A 24,667-nucleotide genomic window follows, 5' to 3' on the forward strand; every position below is an offset into this window, starting at 1 on the left:
GGGGCAAAGGTTCAAAATGCCGAAGAGGAATCATAGGGGTTTTCTGTCCTACGATTCAGCAGCCTGTCGTAGTAGTTGTTGTTGGGCAAGTCGATATAACACGGCACTGCACTGCTTTGTGCGAGACCAGATTGTGCCTGGCCTTTTTGTGTGTCTGATCAAATCTCGTAATGGCCAGCTTTTACAGCGCAGCTCAATCTCCACGGCGAACCGTGTCGCGTGCCGTCGGGGTCAGTTACCACCACCGACAGATAGCCCCTTTCGTGCACAAGAAATTTGGGGAGCAAAACTTCCGTTTTCTGCGTAGTCGTCGGTCGCGCTGAACACTGACTTAGCTCTTCTCAAGTCGGTACACTATGTCATTGTCCTGGATGAATTTGGTGTAGGTAGGCGAGGCACGAGATAGCCACAACGCCACTGTGTCCTGGATGAAATTTGGTGGACTCGAAAGGAGGTTCCAGCGTCTCGCCGGCCATGCCTATCGTGCTTGTTTAGGCTCGAATCCCTGCTTCCAAGACTTTTGGCGGCGACGGCTTTGGACCTGGCCAGCCTCGTTAATGTCTACTAGCACGACGGCTCTAGGAGAACCGTCCCTAGCTGGCCCCAGACCGTTGCGAACTATTGTTTCTCGATGATTCAGCTGAGGAAAAGCTCGAGTCTGGCCAAACAATGCCCTCCTCTTGGTAAGCGCGGAAGTCTCGTCTCCAGCTTCAAATGTGGCCGTTCATTTGGAAAGTTATGAGCCGAAAAGGCTGCAACTGACACGAGCATCCTCCCCGAAAGGTTTGTTACCTGTGTCCAGGCTGTTCCAAATTGATAGTATCTCCTATAGTACATTCAGCGCAACCATCTTCATCGCCATGAGAAAGCGAGCCTGCAGTGAGACTGCACCGCTAACCGATCCCACCACGCGAGTGCCGTTCGGTGCGTCACAGGGCTAATATGGCAACGCATGCGGCATGCGGAGGATCTTCATTAGCAAGACCCTGAACCAGCCATTGAGGGCTTTTTTTTGGCGTTTGTGCGACCTGCCACCTCCAGCTTCTAGAGCCGTCACAACGCCGAACCCCAGAGATTATGCCAAGGCTCGTCGCACAAGCCACAAACGCGGGCTGGGAAATGCCTGGCCCTGTCCAGGAGTTCTGGGTACGCGATTCCTTGTAGACAGCCCGAATATGACCAGATGTTGCGCGACCTTGCTAAAGGCGCAACTCTCACTTGGAGAAAGGCTATCACTGCGCCAAGCGCCCTGGATTGTGAAGCAATAAGCTGCATACGAAGGTAGGGCTCTGGTATTGTAGGTAACGGAAAAGGATGCCGCTTGGTCTTGCGGTGGTACCATACAAGGACGGACGGGGTCAGGCAAGGTATCTCGTAGCTTGTAGCTTGTAGGCAGGCTGACAGGTCGCAAAATCCTGCTTGACCGTTCAGACGCAGCAGGGTTCTAGGAAGCTGCGTGTAGGTGAGGCAAGGCCTTCCTTCCTCAAGTTACGAACTGTGGCTGAAAACACTCTGTTGGTGTGCCAGTGAAGAGTTTCTTTTTTGACAACGCAGTGTTTACCCGACTGCACCTAGGTTACTAAATTTGTCGTATTCACGATCGCCCTTGCTTCCTCTCTGCAGCTGCCGCGCTGGAGGGCAACCATCAGGAAAGCACTATCGGATCGTGCATAGTCTCCAACCTGGAAGGCGCGACCGCTTGCTTGACTACTGTACTTGCCTCCTCACTGCATCACTGCCGACCAACCAGCCGGCAATGGCAGCAATAGTACAACCTGCCGAGCTTGCAACGCGGACTCTGCTTACTATCTGATCTGACAACAATATATCCATCAGGTCATGCATCCTTGCTATCGATAAGCCCATCGTTCGAGATTTCCATATCGACTCTCTCGGCACCAGTCATGGTGTAAGCTGAGCAGTGGATGCATCGGTCATGATGCCCTGTCTGGAGACAGTATGAGCTCCACAGGAGCATTGCAACGCTGCTAAAGCACTGAGCAGGTCCACCTACCGATGGAGCCTGACGTGGGCTGCCCAGCCTGTCCTAGCCCTTACTATGAGTACTCACTTGAGGCGAAATCAGAGTCCCCGAACAAAGTTGAGCTAGCGATCAAGCTTATTGTCTACCTGCGGCTTGATCCGGATCTTCAGAGCAGCTGAATCTGCAAATTTCCAGAACAAATATCATCGATCTTGAGAAGTCCTTGCGCTTGGAGATGGTATCACAATGGCGGACTGCCAAGTCTCTCTGTACAACCTTGTGATGCTCCGTTTATCTTGCGATCGACACTTATCGATAAACTGTTCCCAGGACTATCCGTGTGGCTTTCACAAGCTTCTTACGCAGCTCGCGAGGCGCTGGCCGTATCATTTCTCCGGCAGTCACTGAGACCTCAAGCCACCAGTTTCTGCTATATTTGTCCAGCCTGCTTCTTTGACGAACTTCGTTCAGTCCCCCACGCCATCAGAATGAAGCTTCTGAGCAGGTGTGGCACAAATTGGCTTCTATCTTGTTGGTCTCCTGTGCTTGCAGCATCTAGCTTCGCAGCATTCATCGTGACTACCAATTATGAGTCAAGTTGGGGTCTCTTTATCGATAGCTTTAGAGATGGCTGGCACATAGGCCAATAGCTCCAGGTGAAAGCCTATTGTCGGCACAGCTGCAATAGCTATATTGTGTGCATCACTCTTTGGTTGCACAGCACCAGTGGTGGTGTCCTCTACAAATTCCTGCCCTGCCAAGCCTCTGATAATCATGCACGTAAGACTGCTCTATCTAGTCCACCGTTGGTCACGTTCTGTACCCTTTCCAGGTATGATACCAGCCCATCTGTATACTAACATGAAGCTTTAGAAGAGCGTAGAAGTCCAACTTGAAGAGAGGCGACCTCTGCCATGCAGACAATGAAGTGAAGACAGAATGCATTGCATACATAGCGCATGCATCACCGCATATAACTTGCTTGCACGCACCCCTCTTGGCCACAACTTACGCCACAGTGCCCAAGTCGTGTTGTGTTCTGGATCTCACGAGGGCCGCAAGTGCCTCGTCTTACCTATACTATTGAATCCCTCGCCGCAGGAAGAGCAGTCGCGCAGGATACCCGGTGTGAATGCATTTGGTACACTGAAGTCCGTCGGATTCCCGTCTGTAAAGAATCTTATTGTCAAAGCCTGCCGTGTTCTCAGAAAGCGTCCAGTTATGAGTGCAGCCACCGCCAAGAGAATCGTGAAATGAAGGGCCACGCTTAGAGAGAAGGCGTGTGCGCCGTAACTCACCATCGAGATGCTCTGAAAAGGAGTCTTCGCGGCTTGGACCGTCGCCTAGCCGCCCACGGCAGATTACGATGTGTCGCAATGGCGTCGATCGTGATGGTCTGTCAACAAGACGGACAGAAGACTGTAGACTCGATGTGAGACTTTATCATAGCGTCTTGAACGCAAGTCACATTTGATGGCGACTGTGCCTGGCCTCAGCTCCAATATTTGCAGCATATTGGCAACACCCGAGAGCCTTATCAACTACCCCATATTCTCATCAAGTGACAGCCTCATCGCCAAGCATTTCTTGTGTAGCCGTTGATCGTGTTGTATTCAAATGTGATCATGTGAATCATTCACTGTTATTACGCCTCCTGAATCACAGAGTGCAGCCCTGTATGGGACATTTGGGTGATTACCTAGCACCCCAACCCTAACGACGCATCGGTTTCCTGAATTCGGCCTCGTATTCCTGCAGGCCATCGCCTCAGCCGCATTGCATCTGCATAAAGCTAACACTTGGCGCCCGCCCTGTCAGCCAGTCACTGCTCGTCGAAATGGGCCATGTAAACAGCGGGATGGAAAGTTTTTCACTTGCAGCAGCCTCCACCGTCATCTGGAAAAGCGCTGCAAGTAAGACTCTGCGACTTTCGTCCGGCTCGGACTGAACCTGCCGGAGAAGATAGCCTGCTTATCTCAGAGTTATTGAGTCCATGACAAAATTGTAATCGAACGGTGTGTCCACAAATATTGGCATCCTCGTCTGATCTAGGCCCGTGGAATGGGTTAGCATCCCCCGATACAGCTCCAACTTGCGAGCTGGATACTACCTAGGTAGACTATCCGTACTCGAGAATCTTCAACGCATTGTTCCTAATACCGAAAAGCCTTGTTGCCTCTACTATGGCCTTTCCAGAATAGCATTATTGACGCTAGCAAACCTCCGTCGCAGCCAATGCTCTCTATTGCGACGAGCCAATCCGAATTAGACTTAACTCTGTACCTCGAAATCTACACTACGAGCCGCTCGGGGATTTCCCAGGGGCCACAAGTTAGTCAGAGGGAAGGTTCCGCTCCCCCTGCTGACCGGGTATGTTCGCGCACCCCTGAAATGTGGCTGGCGGAATGGTTCACGCTTTGCAGAGTGCAATTTCCACAACACCTGACAGCGGTCGAGTAGTGTCCTCTCGCATTGACGGACTCGAGCAGCTGCTCCCCAGACGCCAGACGGGCAGCAGCTGGGTAGGTAAGGCGGCCAGTCGCAGAATTTGGACACCTGTTTGCAGAGAGTCTTCTGATAAGGCTTTTGCGGGGTGTTACACAGGGAGACTTCAGGACCCCGAATATGTCGGACCCATGACCCTGCCGAGAAGCAATGTATATCGGCGCACCAACGAAAGGTCTCAGAGTGTGAGGCAAAGACAGCTCTGTACTTTCAGTGAGCTCCGAGGCCTTGGATTTCGCGATGAGATTGTTCCAAAGATTTACATCGAGACTGTGTATCATCCAGAAAGTTCATTGTGCATCTATCTTGCTAGATAGGCAACGAGCTTCCGCCACACCTTGGCCGATGACCTGTACAGTAATAAACATTGGCCACGAGTCCTTCAGCCAGGCTGAAGAATGGCAACCAACATGTGTCGAGGCTTGATGGCAATTAATTATTGCGGTATAAAACTCATTATAGCCAAAGTTTGAACGACAACTTATATAGTTCAAGTTGAGAACAAAGACGGTCATACTCCGAACATCATATTGTTGCCCAGAATCTGGAAGCTTGAGTCTTGATAGTCGTACAATTTCTACGTAGATAAATAGTCAATACGACAATTTGCGTGCTGTGTACAGTCTCCTGAAGAGCCTATCGTATCCGACAACACCGGGTCACGGCAGAGACACGGACAAAGATGAACGGAGCTGGGCCGGGCGGGTGTTGCCCCCCCGGAGCGGCAAATGTGCAGTACAGGTGCAGGCCGGCCGGCGGGGCAACGGGCGCTAGGCGGCTAAGTTGAGACCTGGAACCCTCAATTTCTGACGACAATTTGACGAACTCTGAGTCACGACTGCGCCATTGTTTGCAGCAGCCACAGAAAGCGCACGAAATTGGGCTACTCTGCATTACCAAACATCCCATTCCACAGCAGTCGATGAGTCTTCTTTGCCACTCCTTCCTAATCGACATTGGCGAGGCGAGGCGCGGGCATTTCCGTGGCATTTCAGGTCATCCTAATTCAAGCGTGACTCTTTTGCATCCCGGGTGCCAAGGATTACTTCTTCATATCGACAGCTTCTACCAACCTTCATCTGAAAAGGACGCTGTTGTAACGCGGACATATTGCTGGCCTCAGTCCACGTTTCTCTGATTTCCTTATCTAATTTTTTCCAAAGTCGCTGTATTTCAAAGAGCGCATCAGGCCTAGTGGCTATCCATCCTGGATCAACAGAACTTTCACGGCACTAGCTTTCTATCTCGCCACATTGTCATGTCTGAAGCTCAGTCTGTTCAGACAACAGCTCCTTCAGCACCCAGAGGCCGTGGCCATGCAAATCGAAGGGGCAGAGCACAGAGAGGTCGCGGTGGAGGACAACCAAGACTCAATCACGGCCGTGGCGGGCATGTGCCGCCTTCGGGCGGTGTGAGCACCAGCACAATACCAGAGACTGAGCCATCAGAACCGGAAGCATCAGGTTCGAGAGGCGGCCGGGGTCGGCGAGGAGGACAACGACATGGCAGAGGCGGTGCGCCTACACACGCTTCGCACATAGCACCACAAAGAAGGTTTGGAGGCCAATTAACAAGTATGGCCCCGGAGCCTTCGGAAGCTGGCTCTATGTTGAGTGCAGCTGCTCCGGAGTTTGTACCGGGTCAACTTGCTGCTCAGACAAGGTATGATTGTCCAAGAAGTTTGATATAGATTACACAACTGACAGATACAAAGCTCTAGTCGTCCGGCAGCTGCACAAGCAAAGCCAGCTTCAAGACCAAGGCGAGAATCAAAATCTTCAGCGCCTGATCTGCCAACTCGCATTCATGATGATATTGACAATGGTCAATATGAATGCGTTATATGTTCCAGCGAGGTTGTGCGAACGTCTCGCGTTTGGGCGTGTTCTATCTGCTGGACAGTCGCTCACCTCCACTGCACCAAGAAATGGTACACGAGCCAAATGAAGAATACTGAACAGCCCCAAGGTCAAATCCCCACATGGAGGTGCCCTGGTTGTAACTCTGCTTTGACCGAAGAACCCGGTTCCTACCATTGCTGGTGCAGCAAGGAGATCAACCCAAAGCCAATTGTGGGATTGCCACCCCATTCATGCGGTCAAACATGCTCCAAACCTCGAGCAACTTGCCCACATCCGTGCTCACTGAGCTGCCATGCTGGGCCTTGTCCCCCTTGTACGCTCATGGGACCGAGTCAATCATGTTTTTGCGGGAAGCAAACTTCGCAGAAACGGTGCAGTGAAACTGACTACAGCAAAGGATGGAGTTGTCAGGAGGTATGCGGAGATCTTCTGCCTTGTGGAGAGCACACCTGTTCCCAGTTATGTCATTCCGGCCTATGCGGTAGCTGTGAGCTGCCTATGCCGTCTACGTGCTATTGCGGAAAGGAGCACAAGGAAATCCCCTGCGAGCAGCGAGACGATATTATCGAGTCCTACAACTACAAGCACATACTTGTCAACTCAACCGATGAAACGGACGAGCCCGAGACATGGTTCGAAGGCTCTTTCCAATGCGGCGCGGAATGTGGTCGCAAATTTGACTGTGACTTTCACTCTTGCGAAAAACCATGTCATCCTCAGGACGAAGAGGCAGCTCACTGCCCTTTATCCCCTGATGTGGTTACTCACTGCCCATGCGGTAAGACTAGTCTGGATGAAATCATGGCTGAACCGAGACAAACTTGTCAGGACAAGATCCCTCACTGCCAAAAGATTTGCGGCAAGACACTCTCTTGCGGCCATCAATGTGACGACACTTGCCATACTGGTCCATGCAGGCCATGCTTTCAAAAGGTGGAAATCTCATGTCGGTGCGGGAGAACGTCGGTTCAGACCCATTGTCATCAGGGTAATGTTCAGAAGCCAGAATGCTTTCGAACTTGCCGGGCCCAGCTGAGCTGTGGGCGTCATGAGTGTGGTCAACACTGCTGTCCAGGAGAGAAGAAGGCAGCCGAGAGGCAAGCGGCGAGGCGCAAGCAAAAATTGGCTCCTCTCAACGTGGATGTTGAGGACGAGCACCTCTGCCCCCGGGTGTGCGGACGGCTGTTGAAATGTGGAAAGCACAATTGTGAGCAGCTGTGTCACAAAGGGCCTTGTCCTTCCTGTCTGGAGGCCGTCTTCGAGGAGATAAGCTGTTCTTGTGGACGGACTGTCTTGTACCCGCCACAGCCATGTGGGACTCACCCCCCTGAGTGTCGCTTTGACTGCACCCGGCCACGGCCATGCGGACATCCCCAAGTTCAACATCACTGCCACCCTGACGATGTATCGTGTCCAAAATGCCCATTCCTCGTCGAGAAACCTTGTTTGTGCGGCAAGCAGACCTTGAAAAATCAGCCCTGCTGGTTTGGGGAAGTTCGGTGCGGTCTCCCATGCGGGAAGCGTCTGAAGTGCGGCACACATACGTGCAAGAAGCCTTGTCATAGGCCCGGGCAATGCGAAGACTCAGAGGTTGTAGGCTCGCATTGCACTCAGGAGTGTGGGAAGCAGCGCAAGTCGTGCGATCATGAGTGCACTGAGCAATGTCATGCCCCCTTCCCCTGCAAGGAAGATAAGCCATGCCCGCTGGAAATCTTCATCACTTGTGATTGCCAGAGACGAAAGCAGAAGGCCAAATGCCTGTCGACGAAGCTGAACCCAGGCGGTCCTCAGCGCGAACCCCTGAAATGTGATGACGAATGTGCACGACAGAAGCGCAATCGGCAGCTTGCTGCTGCGCTCAACATTGACCCCGATACTCACACGAACGATCACATTCCATATCAGGATCTGACACTCAAGTTGTTCAAGGACAACCTTGAGTGGGCACAGGCTCAAGAAAAGGAGGTCCGCATATTCTCCGAGTCGAACCTCAGGAACATTCGCTTCAAACCTATGAAATCAACACAACGGCAATTTCTGCATACGCTCGCCGAGGACTATGGACTTGACAGCGAGAGCCAGGATCCTGAGCCTCACAGACATGTGGTTCTATTTAAGGGTCCTCGCTTTGTATCTGCTCCGACAAAGAGCTTGCTACAATGCTTGAAGCTGTCTCGCACGGCGCCTCGACTTGCACCAGCTGCAGCACCACTAGTAAAACCCACTACTCAGCAATACTTCAACGCCTTGCTTCTATCTACGCCTCGGTTTGGCCTGATGGTCAACGAGGTTGAATCCGCCCTCGCTGGCGACCTGGCGTCTCACAATATCCCGGGACTTACCTTCACGACCAATTTCCTCCCTGCCGACGAGGTAGTAATCAAGGCAAATACAAAGACGACAGCGGCTAGCATTGCATCCGGACCCGTGCCAACACCTCTAATGATCGAGTCCGCCCTGGCAGCACTCAAGCCAAAGGTCGCCAAGACGGTCGCAAGCCTCAGCCTTGCTGGCGGTGTCGCCCTATGTCACGCAGACAGTTCCCTGAACATCACGCGGCGTGAGGGCGATACGGCCGCCGACAGTGGAGGATGGAGCACGGTTGCGAGCCGCGCAGCAGCTCGGCCGCGCCAGATGGTGTCCACGCCGGTGGTCCAGAAGGCGCCGAGCGCCTTCCTCGCCCTGAGGAAGATCAAGAAGAAGGAGGAGCCTGAGCCTGTTGACGACGACTGGGAGACTGCGGCGGAGAAGATCGAGGATGCTCCGGCTGAGGTTCCAGCGGAGTCATGAACATGTGATACGAGGACAGGGCAATGATTAGAGCACGATAGCATATTCAACTCGTAAGCAGATATAGAGGCTGTGATGCCTGCATGATGAAAACACCAAGATTCCTAGAACCTGAAAGCCATCGTGTGATACTCCAACTGCCTCCACAGGTACGAGCCTATTTCTGTGACGAAGCTGCTCGTCACTCCGTCCCCATATCAAGCTAGACTATTACGCCACTTCAGGCACTACGCCATTGATTTGAAAGCAAGTAGTTGAATCTATTCACTCTAAATGCTTACGGCAGGTGTTCAAATCCCAATAACCGGAATCTGGAATATTCCTCCCCGGAGTTCAGGCAAAGCTCCGCGACAGCATAATGCCACCAGACGCGGCCGTCTGCGATAAATTAATTGGCACATCAGGCACGGCGGTTCGTCTCGTGATGTCGCGTGGCGCCATTATGCTATCCTTCTTGTGCAGACATTATAGGCGGCTACGCCCACGGCATGCCGTGGCGGTTCACAAGGGGGAGGGTCCGATAAGGTAGAAAGAAGAAGGTGGTGGATGGGTGGGTGGTGTAGGTTACATACTTCGAGACTAGCACCAGGTTATAGGTATAGTCCGGGTCTTCTATTATTTTATTGTGATAATACAGATAGCATAGCTATAATAGTGGGTGTGGCACACGCGTACGCTTTCTTGCATTACGTCTCGTCGTGTATCAATCAGTTGTAGTAGGGGTATCATTTCCATAATAAATGCATCATGACTCCGTCTAAACTCATAAAGCGTTTGTCCGCCGTCTGACAATTCGATAACTTGCTGTTTGTTTGTGTCTTGCTTCATATCCCCGGATTATCCATGTCATACCTTCCATGCTGTGGCTTCGCTACATCTTCACCATGCTCGGATACTCCTCCGTGACCGACGCGATGAAGTCCGAGATGGCCTCGAAGTAGCCCTCCTCCACGACGCTGGAGTTGTGGTCTCCACCTGGGAGGGGCTTCCAGATCTTGTTGGGCGCGGCGGAGAGCTCGTACAACTGGCGCATGTGACTTGGTCTTTATGTGAGACATGACGTTAGCGCAGACTCGGGTGTGGCAGGAATATCAAAGTCTCGATAAGATAGAAATGCAAGACAGTAAAAAATCAGGATTTTGTCGTCAAGTGACGTTTGTTCAGCACCGCCGAAGCAGTTCACCTTTTGTGGGTAGTTATGTGATCATCATATGGCATCAAGCACACTCTAGAAAGAAGACGTATAGAAGCTTAGCACTTACGGCACGATCTCGTCCTGCAAGCCGCTCAGGAAGAGGATGGGGACCTTAGTGATAGTGGGTATTAGAGAGTCACTTGGCCACACTTGGTGACATAAAAGCGTCAGATACTTCGCCGGCGGGATGACGGAGGGTATCAGCTTCCGCATGCTGAGGAAGGTGTTCTCGAGGACCAGCCCGGCGATGTCGCCATCAGTCTGGTTCTTCGACACCAGCTTGATGCTCACCGCCCCTCCTAAGCTCTGGCCGTAGATGACGAGTTTGTGTCCACTTGTCTCGGCACGATTCCGTAGATAGTCCAGGGCGGTCTGGGCGTCAAGCATGATCCCAGACTCATCTGGCTCTCCGGTAGACATTCCGTAGCCGCGATACTCAAGCATGAAGACGTTGCATCCCGTCAGGTTGATCAGCATCCGCGCGATCGGCAGCCGGTGGCCAATGTTGCCCGCATTGCCGTGGAACATCAGCACCGTGACCTTGGAGTTGCGCCCCCCACGCGGACCCCGGATGTAGAAAGCCGAGAGCTTCTCGCCATCGTTGGTGGGGATCACGAGCTCCTCAAAGTCTTTGATGCCAAACTGTGAAGGTCGTGGAAGCTCTGTCCGGGAATTCGGGGGCATGTGAGACGGGTAGATCAGGGCCCTGGATGTGGAGCAGGGTCGGTTAGCCCCACGAATATGTGGTGTTGAGGTGGTGTCACGAGGGCACCAATTCAGGATGGTGTACTCACTTTTGCTTGAAGTAAAGGAGTGTGGTCAAGACAGCGGCAACGCCCTACGCGAGACATGGTTAGCATCCTGTCGGCCAGCAAGCTGCGACCCGACGTACGCAGTAGAGGTCGGATGGTGTTGGTGGGATAGCCGCTCGGCAAGCAGGCCGGCCTGAGGCGGAGCGCAGACCAGGCGGGACCATGGATGATGGAGGAAGAGGAGGAGGAAGCTTACTGTGGAAGCCAACGCAGGCAAGCGCATGTAGCTGGCGACATTCGATAGGAGCGACACGGTCTGCTCCAGGTAGGTTTGGTTTGACGAACTGGAAGAAGAGGAAGACATTGTGAAGAGAGAAGAGATGAAAAACCTGTCACGGCCGGACAAAAAGCTGTGCGGTGTTCCGATACTGTTTCTGGATCTGGATCTGGTGCCTTGGACATGCACAACACACCGACTCGACTCGACTTCAGCAGAGGCTAAAGATGACGGGTCAAACCGAACCCACAGAGGGGTTCGTGCACAGGGGCTGTTTGTTTCCGACAAGCCCAGGAGCCTCTTGTTGGAGACGGACCCATTCAAAACCTGTGTGCAGTGGGTATGGAGCAGAGGGAGCTTCGATGCTGGTCAAGGTTGTAACTGCTCTACGTAGCTAGCAAGGTGACAGAGCTCTGGAGCTACCTAGGTAGGTCCCTTCGGCCTCGACGAAATCGGCCACAGGTTCGTGGAAAAGCTCCTTCGTGGGTGCGTGTGATCCTGGTCTATCGATGGCCCCCGTTCTGGTGGATTCGCGGGATCTTCTTGTTGTCCGACCGGATGCCCCTGAGACTGTCCCTCTTCCTCTGAGCGCCGGCAAGGAGCGATAGTTGCTCGAATGCAATAGCGACGCGATACGCGCGAGAAAAGCGCGTGATACCGATGTGCTCTGCGGAGGTTAGAGAGAACAGAAGATAGCTGTCGTCGCCGGGCGTGTCGACCTGGTAGAGATAGGAACTACATAATTGGCCCAGAACATTATACAGAGCCCTAGAGCCATAGCAGGGGAAATTAACTGGAAGCGACATCCCTAGGTGGTCCGTGTACAATCAATGGTTCGTCCCCTCGAGCGTGGCTTAAGCGCCACATCGTCCTATGTGCTACCTATCAGCCCCGTCTCTCCAGCTAGATTGTACGCGCTAAGCAGCTGGTGAACGCGGCCATTTTAATTGGCAGCAGTGCAGTCCTCATCTCAAAGGGATGGCCGGACCTGACATGGAGCTCGGGACGATCCTCGCGCAGTGCATACAGGATGTTGGGGGGGACCTATTTTGAGGCCTGACCTTGCAGGCTCCGGCGCCAGATCGCTGGGAGGCATTGGATGGGTACAGCTGAGCAGAAACCAACAAATGCTCGCTCCTGGAGGATGCAGAGTGAATGAACCCAGACCTCGAGTGGTTCATGCTGTCGGATCTGGCCAGCCCACTCGATCATCCCGAGCATCCCAGAACAACACGAGCGTTGGTGGAGGATGAAACGCGAGTGGAAGCAGTCAGGAGGTCTTCGCTAGAGCTTCGAACCCCTGGGTGTGCGCCGCGCCACAGTCTTGGGTCGCTCATGAAGCAGCTGGCTTATACTGCATCTGGGCTGAATTGTCAAGAGACCGACTGTATATGCCAGGTCGTTTGACAAGGAGTGGTGTACAAAGTACTACATGTAGATATGAAAGTGAAGAGTCGTATCAAGAGATAGCTTCTCCTAGCCGAGCTCCCATGGCTGCTGTCAACTGCGTCAATAGCCTGTCTTTCTTAAATACATAAGACGACTTGTTTGGTATGTGCAGTTGCAGCAGAGAGCACATACTCTGGTTGTGTTCAAGTTACTTACTTACTTACTGTTGGCTCGGAGAGCGAAATCGTTCTGTCATACCTAGGTCCACAACGATAGCCATTATCGAAGCCTGCTGATGACAGCTTGGAGATCTAGGTAGCTCCGATGATCTGTTGCTAGATCTTGGCCAAGTCCGAATTCCTACAGACACAAGCATGGAAGTAGTAGCCTGGCCTCGAAAGATGATTGATGGGTGAGCTTGCACATGGCGTCGTAAGCCATTGAGATTCAATACTAGGGTGCACCCACGATTCGACGATTGTCCTTGGGTATCAAGTCTTTACTTGGGGTTATGAGGCTGAGCAAAGACTGTTCTGGGCGGTGGTCAGCGTCTTGAACTGCTCAGGTCTCAGTTGGCTGAGCGTATCCCATAAGCCGTATCCTGTCGTGGCCTGAACTGTCCTGAAGTTAACCGTTTGGACTGGGAGGCTTTGGAGAGCACACTACAGTACTCGAGCACATACTGTACTTGTTCGACCAGATTTGGACCCGGCATATCTAAATTAATCAACACACACGACGGGCAGCCAATGATGGGACACGAACGCGCCGGTTTCAGGTCTGGATTGTGTCAGGAAGCTGGGGGTTTCCGCGTAATGGAGGGGGAGGATGGTCAATTGAGGAGGGGGGTAACTTCTGCATGGGGTGTCCCTAGCAACCGTCTGCCGTCGATCCACTCTAATAACGTAACCTGACTGTCCATCAGTTTAAGTCAAGTCACCTCAGTCCAGCGTTTATGCATGCGCGCCCAACAACCACACAGATTTTTTTTTCTGGTCGTCTTCTGTGATCTTCCAAGCGTCAACATTGGGCAAACACAGATCACACGGAAGTCGAGCATTCGTCATAACAGTCACCTGCAGCCGCTTCTTCCCGACAGACCGGGTTCTTCTCTGCCTCTGCCTCTGGAAATTCTGTCTGCGGGCCCTCCACTGTGGAACGGACCGTTTTTCTCACTCCCATCGCATTCCATCTCAAAAAAGTCCAGGCAAGGATCCTGAGGCAGGGCGCTCGAGGTGAAGAGCCCCAGGGCTGTTTCGAACTCCACCCCCCGGCTAGCCAGCCAGTCCCGCCTTCAGGTATGAACTCGCCTGTCTCTCTGCCTTACCTCCATCCTCCAGTCCCTTACCACTGGATCTTCTCCGTTAGGTCTTGGTTTTTGGCTTTGGGTATTTGACGCCCAAGCTCTTCTTTACACCCATTTCGCAATCCCCAACAAGCAAGCGTCCCCATTCCTCGTTTCGTCCCGAAGAAGTCAGCGCGACAAGACAAGGAATATTTGAGTTACCGTCCGGTAGGTACAGTACTGCCACACTACCTGTACCTATCTTGCGTACGCCCACCCGCACACAGCACCCACAGCCCTTCTGATAGTTACAAAAAAAGGAACAATATCAGACAGGCCTGGCCATCACCCGTTGCTCACCTGAGGTTAGCGGGTTAGTGCCCAGTCTGTTCTGACCTTGACCTTGACAGACAGATACACACAGACAGACAGACAGAGAGACACATGCACAATATCACCCACATCCACATACATACCCGAACCGAGCTGCCACAGACCACTCGTTTGGGACCTTTGATGAGCCCTCTTTGCATCTCTATGCGGCTGCTATTAGACGCTACACATACTCCCCGGCTGCACCGTCTGGACCCCATTGCCTCTTCAGTGCTTGTCTCATTCTTCAGTCCTATCCACCTTGCCTTGTTAGACTAGCAACTGCGCAGGCTAAATTTGCACTTTTTTTGCTCGCGTCCGCGTTGTTTCTAAAGACTAACGACTCTTCACATTCCAGCCTGCCGTACCGACATCGTCCACGTCCAGTCAGCATCTGCTCAACTGTCTGCAGACTCACTCACCTCACAGCAGAAGAGGCAAAACTCGCGCAGGACCGCGTCCAGTCACGAACACAGATCTCTTCGATTCGTGCCGTCCCGAACCAATTGGACGCACCGCCTCTTCCGAACAACGCATCAACAGCGTCACAAAGCAGCAAACAAACAAGAGACAAGAGACAGCCGGAAATCATGGTTTCCTTCTCATGTGAGGTATGTTCATGCTCACTCACTCACCCACGTTCATGCTCCAGCCTCCCCAATCCGGGTTTCCCCCGTTTATTTACCGTTCCACGTCTGTTGTCATTGTGTATCTCTCACCCTCCCCCCCTCCATCCTCCTACAGCGCTCTCTCTGTGCGCGCGCGACAGAACATTGGGAGCACACACACACACACACCCCGGCTCCCCTCCTCCACCTACCCCTCCCCCTTCCCTCACTTATACCCTCCCTAAGATTAACTGACATCACTCCTCCCTTCCTGTCACACGCCCGCGGGATAAGGCCACTCCAGTCCCTCCTTCAAGACTGCCCCCCTTAATGCCCAGCTGATCCCTCCCCTACAACCATTGTCTCGTTGTCCTGCTGCCACTCTTGATACCCTTCCGACCAAACACATACACTCTCTTTATCTCCTGCTTCTCAAGAGTCCAATTGTTTCCTTCAATCTCGTTGCCCTTTCCATCGTCGAGGCGGGTCTAACCGTGTATCATTACTCACCTACAGGCCTGCGGCGACATCTTCACCAAGAAGAAACTCGACCCACACAGAAACCGCTGCAGAGGAGCCACATTCACCTGCATCGATTGTATGGTCCATTTCCCCGGGACTGAGTATCGCGCACATACGGTATGACACCATTGTGCTTCCTTCGTGTGTGGGCCATGGCCCTTGCTGACCTGACCGCCAGAGTTGTATGAGCGAAGAGCAAAAGTATCAAGGCGCACTCTACAAGAACAAGAAGGCCAAAACCACCGCAACCGACACCCCATCCGCTCCCAAGACCATGGCGCAGGCGGCTTACGTTAAGGACATCGTGGAGGAATATCGGGACTACGACGACTATGAGGACGACAACAGGTCTACTACTGACGCGCCTCCTCATGCACCCACGCCTCCACCAGCCGGCGATGGCCCTGTCAATGTATTCGACTTCCTTGTCGCAAACGCTACTCCCAATGCCTCCAACACGGCCTTGCCACAGCCTGCTCCGGCAGCAGAGCCCAGTCAGAGCCGGCAACTCGTACGCTTCGACTACCAGGCCAACAGCTACACAGACCCAACAGGATACATGGTCGAGGATAGTGAAGCACTCGTACAGTACGGCACGGGACCCATTCCAGCTGGTCGCAACCCCCTAGAGACTCCCGCACCGAAAGCGGACCGAAAGAAGAAGGACAGCGACCGTGAAGTCAAGAAGGACAAGAAGCGCAAGCGGTTACACATCGATACCCACGACCAAATCATGACCGACGCACCTCCAGTTCTCCATTCTGGCCTGACTGGTGGGCTCAATCGCCTTATGAGTAGACCACATGCCTTCCCACCATCCCCAGATGCTTCAGGCTCTGGCGGTGAGGTTATCGAAACACCAGCCAGCCCTCTCAAGAAGAGCAGACACTCCAAACATTCAAAGTCCAGCCGGACAGAAGGCGGCATCGGCAACAACCTAATGGCCATGCTTACCAACGGAGGATCGAAGAAGACAAAGAAGAGGAAGGCGGTCTCGACAACAAAGACTAAGAAGCACACCTCACCTCGCCATCGATCCGACGGCAAGGAGCAGAAGCTCATCGAATACCGGCCCGCATCTAAGGAGGGCGACAAGGAGGCCGATGCCAGCGCGATGGTGATATATAAGCCGCGCGCCGATCTTCTCATGAGTTTCATTGAGAAGGGCCCCGATAGCGAGCGAGGATGCAGCATGAACAAGGCCCTCAAACGTTTCCATCGGGAAAGGACTGCCTCTGGCAACAGCCTAGGCAAGCTAATGGAGGAGAAGGAGTTGTGGAGATCACTGCGGATGCGCAAGAATGATCGGGGTGAGATCGTCTTGTTCTCTATCTAGGAGAGTTGTGGTGGGGAGGGGGAGGTCATCGTCTTGCAAAAGATTTGATTGTCATTTTCATCTTACCGGAGTTTTGGGAGAACAGGCTACTGCAATGGGTTTTCGTGATACCTATAAACACACACATCTCGCATGGAAATGCTGGAGAGGAACATGGATATTCCTCGGATCATACAATGAAAGGGTCTTCTATTATTTTTGTGGGACATCTTCAATACATTCGGCACATGGCAAATGCTCTCAGCTGGACTTGTGAGCTTATAGAGCAGATGGCATGCGCATAGGGTTCATTATTTTTCTCGTGTTCTCTTCGGTCTGGTCTGAAGCAAGGAAGAATTTATCATTTTCAAAACTGTCTTGCTTTTCCATGTTCCGCTTGTCCTGGTTGTTTCTTCGCTCGCGCTGCGCTCCATCTCGTGTCTCTTCTTGGATCTGCCTGGCGAAGGGATAATGTGGTCCCCTTTCTGTTTGTGACAATATGTCTTTCTACAAAGATACATGTATGAGTATCACGGCTCTGGGTCATTTCGCAATGCCCCGCCGATAATCATAGCTCAGCTTTCAAAACCATAAATCTCAACTTGACTCCGCGCACCTGAATGCTGTTCTTGACCCGTCTTTCCCCGGCATCAACACTGTAACACCGTCGACATGGTCTCTCAACACACCCGCAACGGCAGGATATGTTGCGCCAGCGCCTCCCTCCTGCAGAGCGGGCACTCGGGCTTCTCGCGCACCCAGTCGCCGATGCAGCTCCAGCAGAAGATGTGGCCGCACTGCGTGGCAGACGGGTCGCGCAGCTCCTCGAGGCACAGCGTGCACTTGCGCTGCTGCCTTCCCTTGATCCAGCCCATGACGTCCGCGCCGCGGCCCAGGTCGTAGCGCGGGCGCTCGTGCGCCGGCACCGGCGTGTGCGCCATCGCGCCGATGGCCGCCTTGCTGCGCTGCGCGACCGCGACCGCGGCCCCCGGCGCGCCCGGCAGCAGCTCGTTATTGCTGCTGTAGCTGTTCTCGTCGAGCGACACCTCCAGGTCGCCGCGGGGCCCGAACGCCCGCTCCCGGATCGCGGCCTCGACCAGCGCCTCCTCGCCCGTGGGCGCCGCCGCCGCCGCCGCCGACGCGAGCGTCGACCGCACGTGCAGGTACCCCTGCACCGCGAGCTGCACGATCAGCAGCACGCCGAGCACCTCGTAGCCCGCCCGGTCCCCCTCCGCGCTGACCTGCCGCGTGAAGACGTACCGCAGGCCCGTCAGCCGCTTCGCCAGGCTGTAGTATGCGCCGCTGAAGTAGAAGACGGCCAGCGTCGCGGCGTGGACGTGCGCGCCGCTCGTGATGGACGGGAGATGTGTGAGGATGTAGCGCTTCGAGCGGTACTCCCAGCCGTCCGTCCTATGGTGCCGCGAGAGATGTGCCAACCGCTTCTCGAGCCGCGCGCGCAGTGTCGACCGCACAGAGGGCAGCATGCGGGACAGCGCGTAGGGCATCAGGATGCTGCTGCTGATGTAGGCGGCGCGGCGCGGCAGCGACGGCAGCGAGGGCCCGGGCGTGTCGGCGCGCACCTGCACGAGGTCGCAGTACTCCTCGCCGAGCGTGCGGTTGCCGAGCAGGGTTGTGAGGGAGAGGTAGAGGAGGTCGGCCGCGGTGCGCGACTCGGTGGCCCAGGCGTGGGCGGAGCGGGCGCCCAGCAGGCGTCGGTGAAGATCGGCTAGCTGGTTCGAGAGAACGCCCTGGAAGTAGGCATCTTTCTGGTGTGCGCGGATGATATCTGGCGCCGTTGCGAAGGGGTACGGAGAGGAAGCGTCGGTGATGGCGGAGGGTGAGGGGAGTTGAGGGGTGCTGCTCTGGGCAGCTGTGTCGGCGGTCATCTTTGGTTCATTGATGCTTCTGTAGTGGCGATTACAATTGTACTTCGAGAGAACGCTATTGTGGCAGCGATTCCTTCATGGATTGTCAACAGATCGAAGTTGGTATATTGACAGTTGTTGCGGGGGCTCAAGTTTTGCTCGGTTGGAAAACATGCAATTCGATGCTTGGAGGACGGGAATTGCCTCGGCTGGCGGCACGGGATACTCGAGTAGAAGATCGTGCTAATCAGGTCAGGGTGCAGGCATACAGGCTACCAAAGGGCTGAGCCACTAAATTTGCCGCTAATGCTAGACTGACATGGATGCAACCGTCTTGCTGATGACGTTCCCCTAAATCTAATTTAGTCCCACTACAGACGCGCAGTCCAGGGAGCGATGAAAATCGTCCACGTTTTCAATTCCATACGGAAGCCCTCGACTGACAATAGCTTCAACACGCTCCTCACGACACTCGTTTCCTAACAGTTCATATTCGCTTCTCCTGCTCCTTTATGAATATTAGGGTGCCCGGGAGGTTACGACCACAATGGACGGAGACCCGGCAGTCGCAGGGGAGCTGGACTCCTTTAGTCTGTCCTTTCCCCTGCCATATCGAGTCGCCTTCATCATAATAGCAGGTGAGAAGCCAAACGGTCTTGGCACCTCTCACAGGAACGCTAACATGTCTCTCAGCTGTCTGGGGATGGGGCATGAACCTACATTTTCTCTACCTTGTCAAGATCGACGTCCCATCTCTGATACGATATCCTCAACGCTCTTCATCACAACAACTTCCGCATCACCATTCAACATACCGTCTCGCAACCGCCCTGTCACTCACATTCGTGTTCTCGATCGTTACCTTCTGGGTCTTCTCCCACCGCGACCCGAAGCTTGTTATCTATTACGACTGGATGCCCATGACATATCTCGTCGTCCTTGCCGCTCTCTTCGTGATCCCGTTACGCAACTTTGCCATATCCCACGGTGGCCGTGGCCGGTTCCTTCACGCGCTCCGGCGCGTTAGCATCGGCGGTCTAGCGCAGGCGCAGGACGGCAAGTTTGGCGACATCTTGCTTGCCGATGTACTGACGTCCTATGCCAAGGTGCTTGCGGATCTCTTCGTGTGCATCTGCATGTTCTTCACCAGCGACGGGTCCGCCACTAATCGCCCGGACCGCAATTGTGGTGGTCAGGTCATCGTACCGCTAATCATGGCGGTGCCATCGCTCATTCGATTCCGCCAATGTCTTATTGAGTACGTGCGCGTGAGGAATTCGCCGTACAAGGAGAGTGTCGGCTGGGGGGGACAGCACCTTGCCAACGCCGCCAAATATGCCAGCGCATTTCCGGTGATCATATTCAGCGCCTTGCAGAGGAATCTGCCGGCTGATCAGGATCGCACGGGGCTCTATCGTGCATGGCTTATTGCAGTGATGGTGAACAGTTTCTATAGTTTCTACTGGGATGTCGCCAAGGATTGGGACCTGACGCTTTTCTCGTCCGCATGGGAGCGGAACAACCCTGAACATGCGCTTGGCCTAAGGCGGAGAATCATGCTTGGACGGCCGAAACTCTACTACTGCGTTATTGCGATGGATCTCATGCTGCGATGCACATGGACTCTGAAGTTGAGCCCTCACTTAGATCATATTAGCGACTTCGAGAGTTCGCTCTTTGTCATCGAATTTCTGGAGGTGTTCAGGCGATGGGTATGGATATTTTTCCGAGTCGAGACAGAGTGGCTACGCAACTCGACTTCGGGGTTGGGGGTTGACGACATCTTGCTCGGCGACTATCAGGGCAAGTATGATGATGAGGATTAATGGTCTCTTCAAACTGGGGATGACTTCATGAAAGGTAGTCCTCCTCTTCCAAGTACCCACTTACAGATGTGGGATATGCTGTAAATCATAGCACGGAGTTTTGTATGGGGCTTGAGTGGGATATAGACTTGCTCGCATATTATACCATCTAATGATAAATGTATGTTTTCTATACGGATGAGCATGCAGACTGATACTGATCAACTAACTGATGTTGTTTGCTTGATTTGATCAGAGGCCACACATCAATCCTTATTCAGGCATCATCGCGCATTCTTTATCACTATTACACGCATTGACAAAGACTACCAATCCCACACTGAGTCAAGCAATGAAAGCGCCAGTCGTTGTCGCTGGTGATATTCCCGCAACCAGTTCTTTGTCCCCAAAGTCTGCTTTAAAGGTCTCTTCGCCTCACACTTCAAAAATGAAAATGGAGCTTCGTCCTCATGAGATGTTGGTTTCGAAAACGAATCCAAATTAATTCTAAATTCTCGATTAAGATGACTGACGCAAGACATTGGGCTGATGAGACCGGCTCGAGTCACTCCCATATATCGTTCAGGGCTTTGGAGATTTCCATTCCTCCAGGCCACAAGCCCCCGTCTCCTGGTTCTGTCGCAATCTATGGGTCAAAGCCTCTACCTCCTATCCCTTTACGCAGATCGATAGCATCGTCTTTTGGCAGTGAAGTCGCACGGGCCCTCAAGACACCAAATCGAAGCGTAAATTCTCAACAGACCGATTATGACTGGGAGAAGGAGGGGACGGACATCCTTGCGATATTGGATAGAAAGGTTCCGAGAGGTCGAGTGGTCCCTAAGATAGATGTGAACAATATCCCGAACACACCTCCCGACGAGATCCTGTCTCCCCAGCCGAAACAGTCTATCCAGAAAATATTGCGCCTGACGAGCCAGAAAAGCCCAGTCACGAGCCTCTCACCCAGCTCGCCATCTTTGCACAACTCCTCTCAGAAGATCCGGCAACTCACGGGATTAGATATTGGTGCCGACGAGCCGCATTATATGGTATCCCCTGTTTCTCCTTCCTCGAGTGTCTATAGCCAAGACAACCTAGAGGCCAACATTTCGGAACCAGACCTGGACGTCTATACGGGGGATATATCGTATTTCCGTCCCAAGCAACAGTCTGGGCACCAGGAAAGAAGCTCGCCGTCCTTCACATCAGCTCCAGTCTCGCAAGACTTCCATACGGACAACCTCAGATACAGCGATCCTGTGAGGAGTCCAGTGGACATGTCAGCGGATGGCTATGAGCTGCATCGCCTTCGGGAATCAATGAGTCCTAGAAGATCAAAAGGCCGCCAGCTAGACTTGTATCATGAAACGGCAGCTGAGCTCGCCCAGAGCAGCCAGGCTCGCAACCGTAATGTCTCGTGGGCAGCTGGATACACCCCGGTGGCCGGCGCAAGTGGAGAGGAGACTGTCAACTTTTCGACGCCGCCTCGGAGGAAGAGCAGTCTTTCCAGCCGAGCACAGAATTTCAAGAGCAATGTCCCCGCGCCTTTGCATATTAAGAAAACATCAAGGGGAGACTATGGCACAGGTAATCACCCACCGAGGACTCCTTACCCTACGAAAAGCACATTTGACGATGATGAGATTGGGGACAAGCGCACGTCGATGTTGTCTTTGTCTAGGGTGTTTAAGCGCCACTCGGCAGACATTAGTTCTATCTTCTCTGACAAAGGCGGATCTAAGAAGTCTCGGAAGTTGAACGGAGTTGTTACACAATCACCTCCGGCCAGTGTATTACAGCGGACGAACGATGGGATCCAGGGCTTTGTAGCACAGGCGAAGAAGACTGCAAGTATGATTTCCAAGGCAGAGAGGCGCAGAGAGAGCCTGAAAAACAAGATACGGGTCATTACAGATATTGGCACACCGTCTCGTCCTACGGACAAAGATAGATCGAGCTGGATGTAAGAATGGGGCTGAAGGAACATATAAGTCTGCATATTTTAGGAGCAAGATTAGTGATACATAAGCCAATTTTTCCTTATAAGTGATAGGAAAAGACCCATGACAACCTGAAGAATTGTAATTCACAGGCTATCCATCAAGCGAGACACCAGTCTAGAATCGAGGTCACCGAAACAGGTATAACATATTTTTAATAGTATTCACGGGGACTTACATTGCAATACCGTGGGACCTCGGCGTCGGCAAGGGCTCCAATTACCCCACACTCCCCGCCCCGAAGAGGCGGCCCCAGTGCCGTCTGCCGGCTTTCTTGGGTTACTATTTGATCCTCCCCACCACCTACTTCACCGTCCATTGCTGCAAAATGACTGCATCCACGGAAGAGACGAGCCCAGCCGAAGGGCACGACGAGAAGCCCCCTTCCCCGGCCGAGATCGAGACCATCTCACAGGCAGTCAAAGAAGCTTCAACTGCAGCAGAGCAGGACGAGCAAGATCAGGCCCAGGTCGAGGAGCAGGAGAAGGAGGAAAGGGACGATCAGGGCGCTTACTACTGGGATGCGTCGACGATGGCCCCGCTCAACACATCATCGGCGGTCAGTACTTGAACCTCCGGCGTCGCATTGCTGAAGCAGACACCCATCTACGAGTGTGTGTCTGCAGCCCAACTCCCTTTTTGCCCACACAGATATACCAAAGAGCAAGATGAACAGGATACTTATGCGAAGCAAGGCCGCGATAGCACGCCTGCGCGCCTACAAGCCGCCCGAGTTCCCGGTGTGGGACAAGCTGCATGTCAGTCGGAGGGCGGCCGTCCTCATCCTGCTGTATGCGGATCGACGCGGCGACTTGCGCGTGGTGGTTACGATGCGCGCGGCGAGTCTGCGCAGCTTCTCCGGTGCGTTGCTGAGCGGATCGGCTCTCATTGTCTTGAGAAACGGACGGTTATGGCTGACAAGACTTACACAGGTCATGCGGCGTTTCCGGGCGGAAAGGCAGATACTGCAGAAGAAACACCTTGTAAGATGCTAAGATGCACTGTTGGAGACTAATTGACGGTTTGGCTGACCTGAAACCCCTCCCTCAGATCAAATAGCACGTCGTGAAGCATGGGAAGAAATTGGGCTTCCAATGGACGACTCGAAGATACCAAAACCCTTCCGCATTGAACACCTCTGCTACCTTCCCTGCAGTCTCGCCCGAACCGAGCTTGTTGTTCGGCCATGTGTGGCACTGCTACATTCCGACGACTCCCCTACATCGAAGACACCGGCACCGACAGTCGAGGAAACACTAATACCACGGCTCGATGCGAAGGAGGTGGCTGCTGTGTTCAGCGCGCCGTTTCACAACTTCCTAAAAGCCACGGACGAGCTGCTGCCGGGACAAGACCCCAAGGAGCTCCCGCCAGGCGAGTGGTACGAGGGGAGCTGGACAAAGTGGCACAACGAGCCATGGCGGCTGCATTACTTCCACGTACCGGTGAACAACCAGAAGGTCACTAAGCCGAAGGTGCGGGAGGGCGGTCTAGCTGCCATTGCGGAACAGCTCGAAGAGGAGGAGCAAGAAGTCGGGCGGTACATGGTCTGGGGCATGACGGGTCGCATGCTGGTGGATGCGGCACGGGTGGCATACGACGAGGAGCCGGAGATGGAGCATAACAGCCACTATGGCGACGAGAGCATGATCATTGGGCTAGACAAGAAGGGGAAGCTCGGGGCTAAGAAAAGAACGGCGCCTCCTGAGGTGAAGCAGGGGGACTCGAAGAGGACGAAAGATGCGAGCAAGATGTAAATATGATATAACGCTGGAACTAGTTGAGAGATCTTAGAACATGACAACGCAAGTCTGACGCTTTTATGATGGAAGGCTGCGAGATGTAATCGTATCCCTATTGCATAATTTTCTCCCTCTCTGCAATTGATTTCGTGATTGCAAGCTCGTATCAGTATTAGATTCTTTCCATGAGGCCTCAATGGCACTGCGTCTCCTTCGTAGCCGAGGTATTGTTCCCAAAGAGCAGATATCCGACAAAGGCTCCGACCGTTACCGCGACCATCACCCAACCGTTGTATGTCATGAAAATAAGCCTGTTCAGACACACAGTCAGCACACTACCAGGACAGGGAAGCAGAATAAAACAGATAGCACTTACATGATCATGAACGCATAAAA

At 53.4% G+C, this 24,667-nt stretch overlaps 6 protein-coding genes across 6 annotated transcripts; 4 read left to right on the forward strand and 2 right to left on the reverse strand.

Annotated features, from left to right (window-relative positions):
- Positions 1–8,105: 8,105 nt before the first annotated feature.
- UCRPA7_6561 (putative nf-x1-type zinc finger protein nfxl1 protein) lies at positions 8,106–9,141 on the forward strand (the record flags this gene model as incomplete). The annotated part of the gene is made up of 2 exons (XM_007919098.1): positions 8,106–8,111; positions 8,182–9,141. 2 exons carry the CDS (start codon positions 8,106–8,108, stop codon positions 9,139–9,141), a joined length of 966 nt encoding a protein of 321 aa, XP_007917289.1.
- An 871-nt stretch (positions 9,142–10,012) lies between these two features.
- On the reverse strand, positions 10,013–11,020 carry UCRPA7_6562 (putative bem46 family protein; the record flags this gene model as incomplete). Its single annotated transcript, XM_007919099.1, has 2 exons — positions 10,013–10,184; positions 10,404–11,020. The coding sequence occupies 2 exons, from the start codon at positions 11,018–11,020 to the stop codon at positions 10,013–10,015; spliced, it is 789 nt and encodes a 262-aa protein (XP_007917290.1).
- A 4,705-nt stretch (positions 11,021–15,725) lies between these two features.
- On the forward strand, positions 15,726–16,877 carry UCRPA7_6563 (putative lyar-type c2hc zinc finger protein; the record flags this gene model as incomplete). The annotated part of the gene is made up of 1 exon (XM_007919100.1): positions 15,726–16,877. One exon carries the CDS (start codon positions 15,726–15,728, stop codon positions 16,875–16,877), a length of 1,152 nt encoding a protein of 383 aa, XP_007917291.1.
- Positions 16,878–17,536: 659 nt separating this feature from the next.
- On the reverse strand, positions 17,537–18,742 carry UCRPA7_6564 (putative ring-1 protein; the record flags this gene model as incomplete). The annotated part of the gene is made up of 1 exon (XM_007919101.1): positions 17,537–18,742. One exon carries the CDS (start codon positions 18,740–18,742, stop codon positions 17,537–17,539), a length of 1,206 nt encoding a protein of 401 aa, XP_007917292.1.
- Positions 18,743–19,268: 526 nt separating this feature from the next.
- UCRPA7_6565 (putative exs family protein) lies at positions 19,269–20,547 on the forward strand (the record flags this gene model as incomplete). Its single annotated transcript, XM_007919102.1, has 2 exons — positions 19,269–19,359; positions 19,415–20,547. The coding sequence occupies 2 exons, from the start codon at positions 19,269–19,271 to the stop codon at positions 20,545–20,547; spliced, it is 1,224 nt and encodes a 407-aa protein (XP_007917293.1).
- Positions 20,548–22,857: 2,310 nt separating this feature from the next.
- Positions 22,858–24,286, forward strand: UCRPA7_6566 (putative nudix domain-containing protein; the record flags this gene model as incomplete). Its single annotated transcript, XM_007919103.1, has 4 exons — positions 22,858–23,088; positions 23,156–23,390; positions 23,462–23,512; positions 23,580–24,286. The coding sequence occupies 4 exons, from the start codon at positions 22,858–22,860 to the stop codon at positions 24,284–24,286; spliced, it is 1,224 nt and encodes a 407-aa protein (XP_007917294.1).
- Positions 24,287–24,667: the final 381 nt, after the last annotated feature.

The sequence above is a fragment of the Phaeoacremonium minimum genome (genome assembly GCF_000392275.1).
Source record: "Phaeoacremonium minimum UCRPA7 unplaced genomic scaffold PA7_03_scaffold_479, whole genome shotgun sequence".
Classification (NCBI taxonomy): domain Eukaryota; kingdom Fungi; phylum Ascomycota; class Sordariomycetes; order Togniniales; family Togniniaceae; genus Phaeoacremonium; species Phaeoacremonium minimum.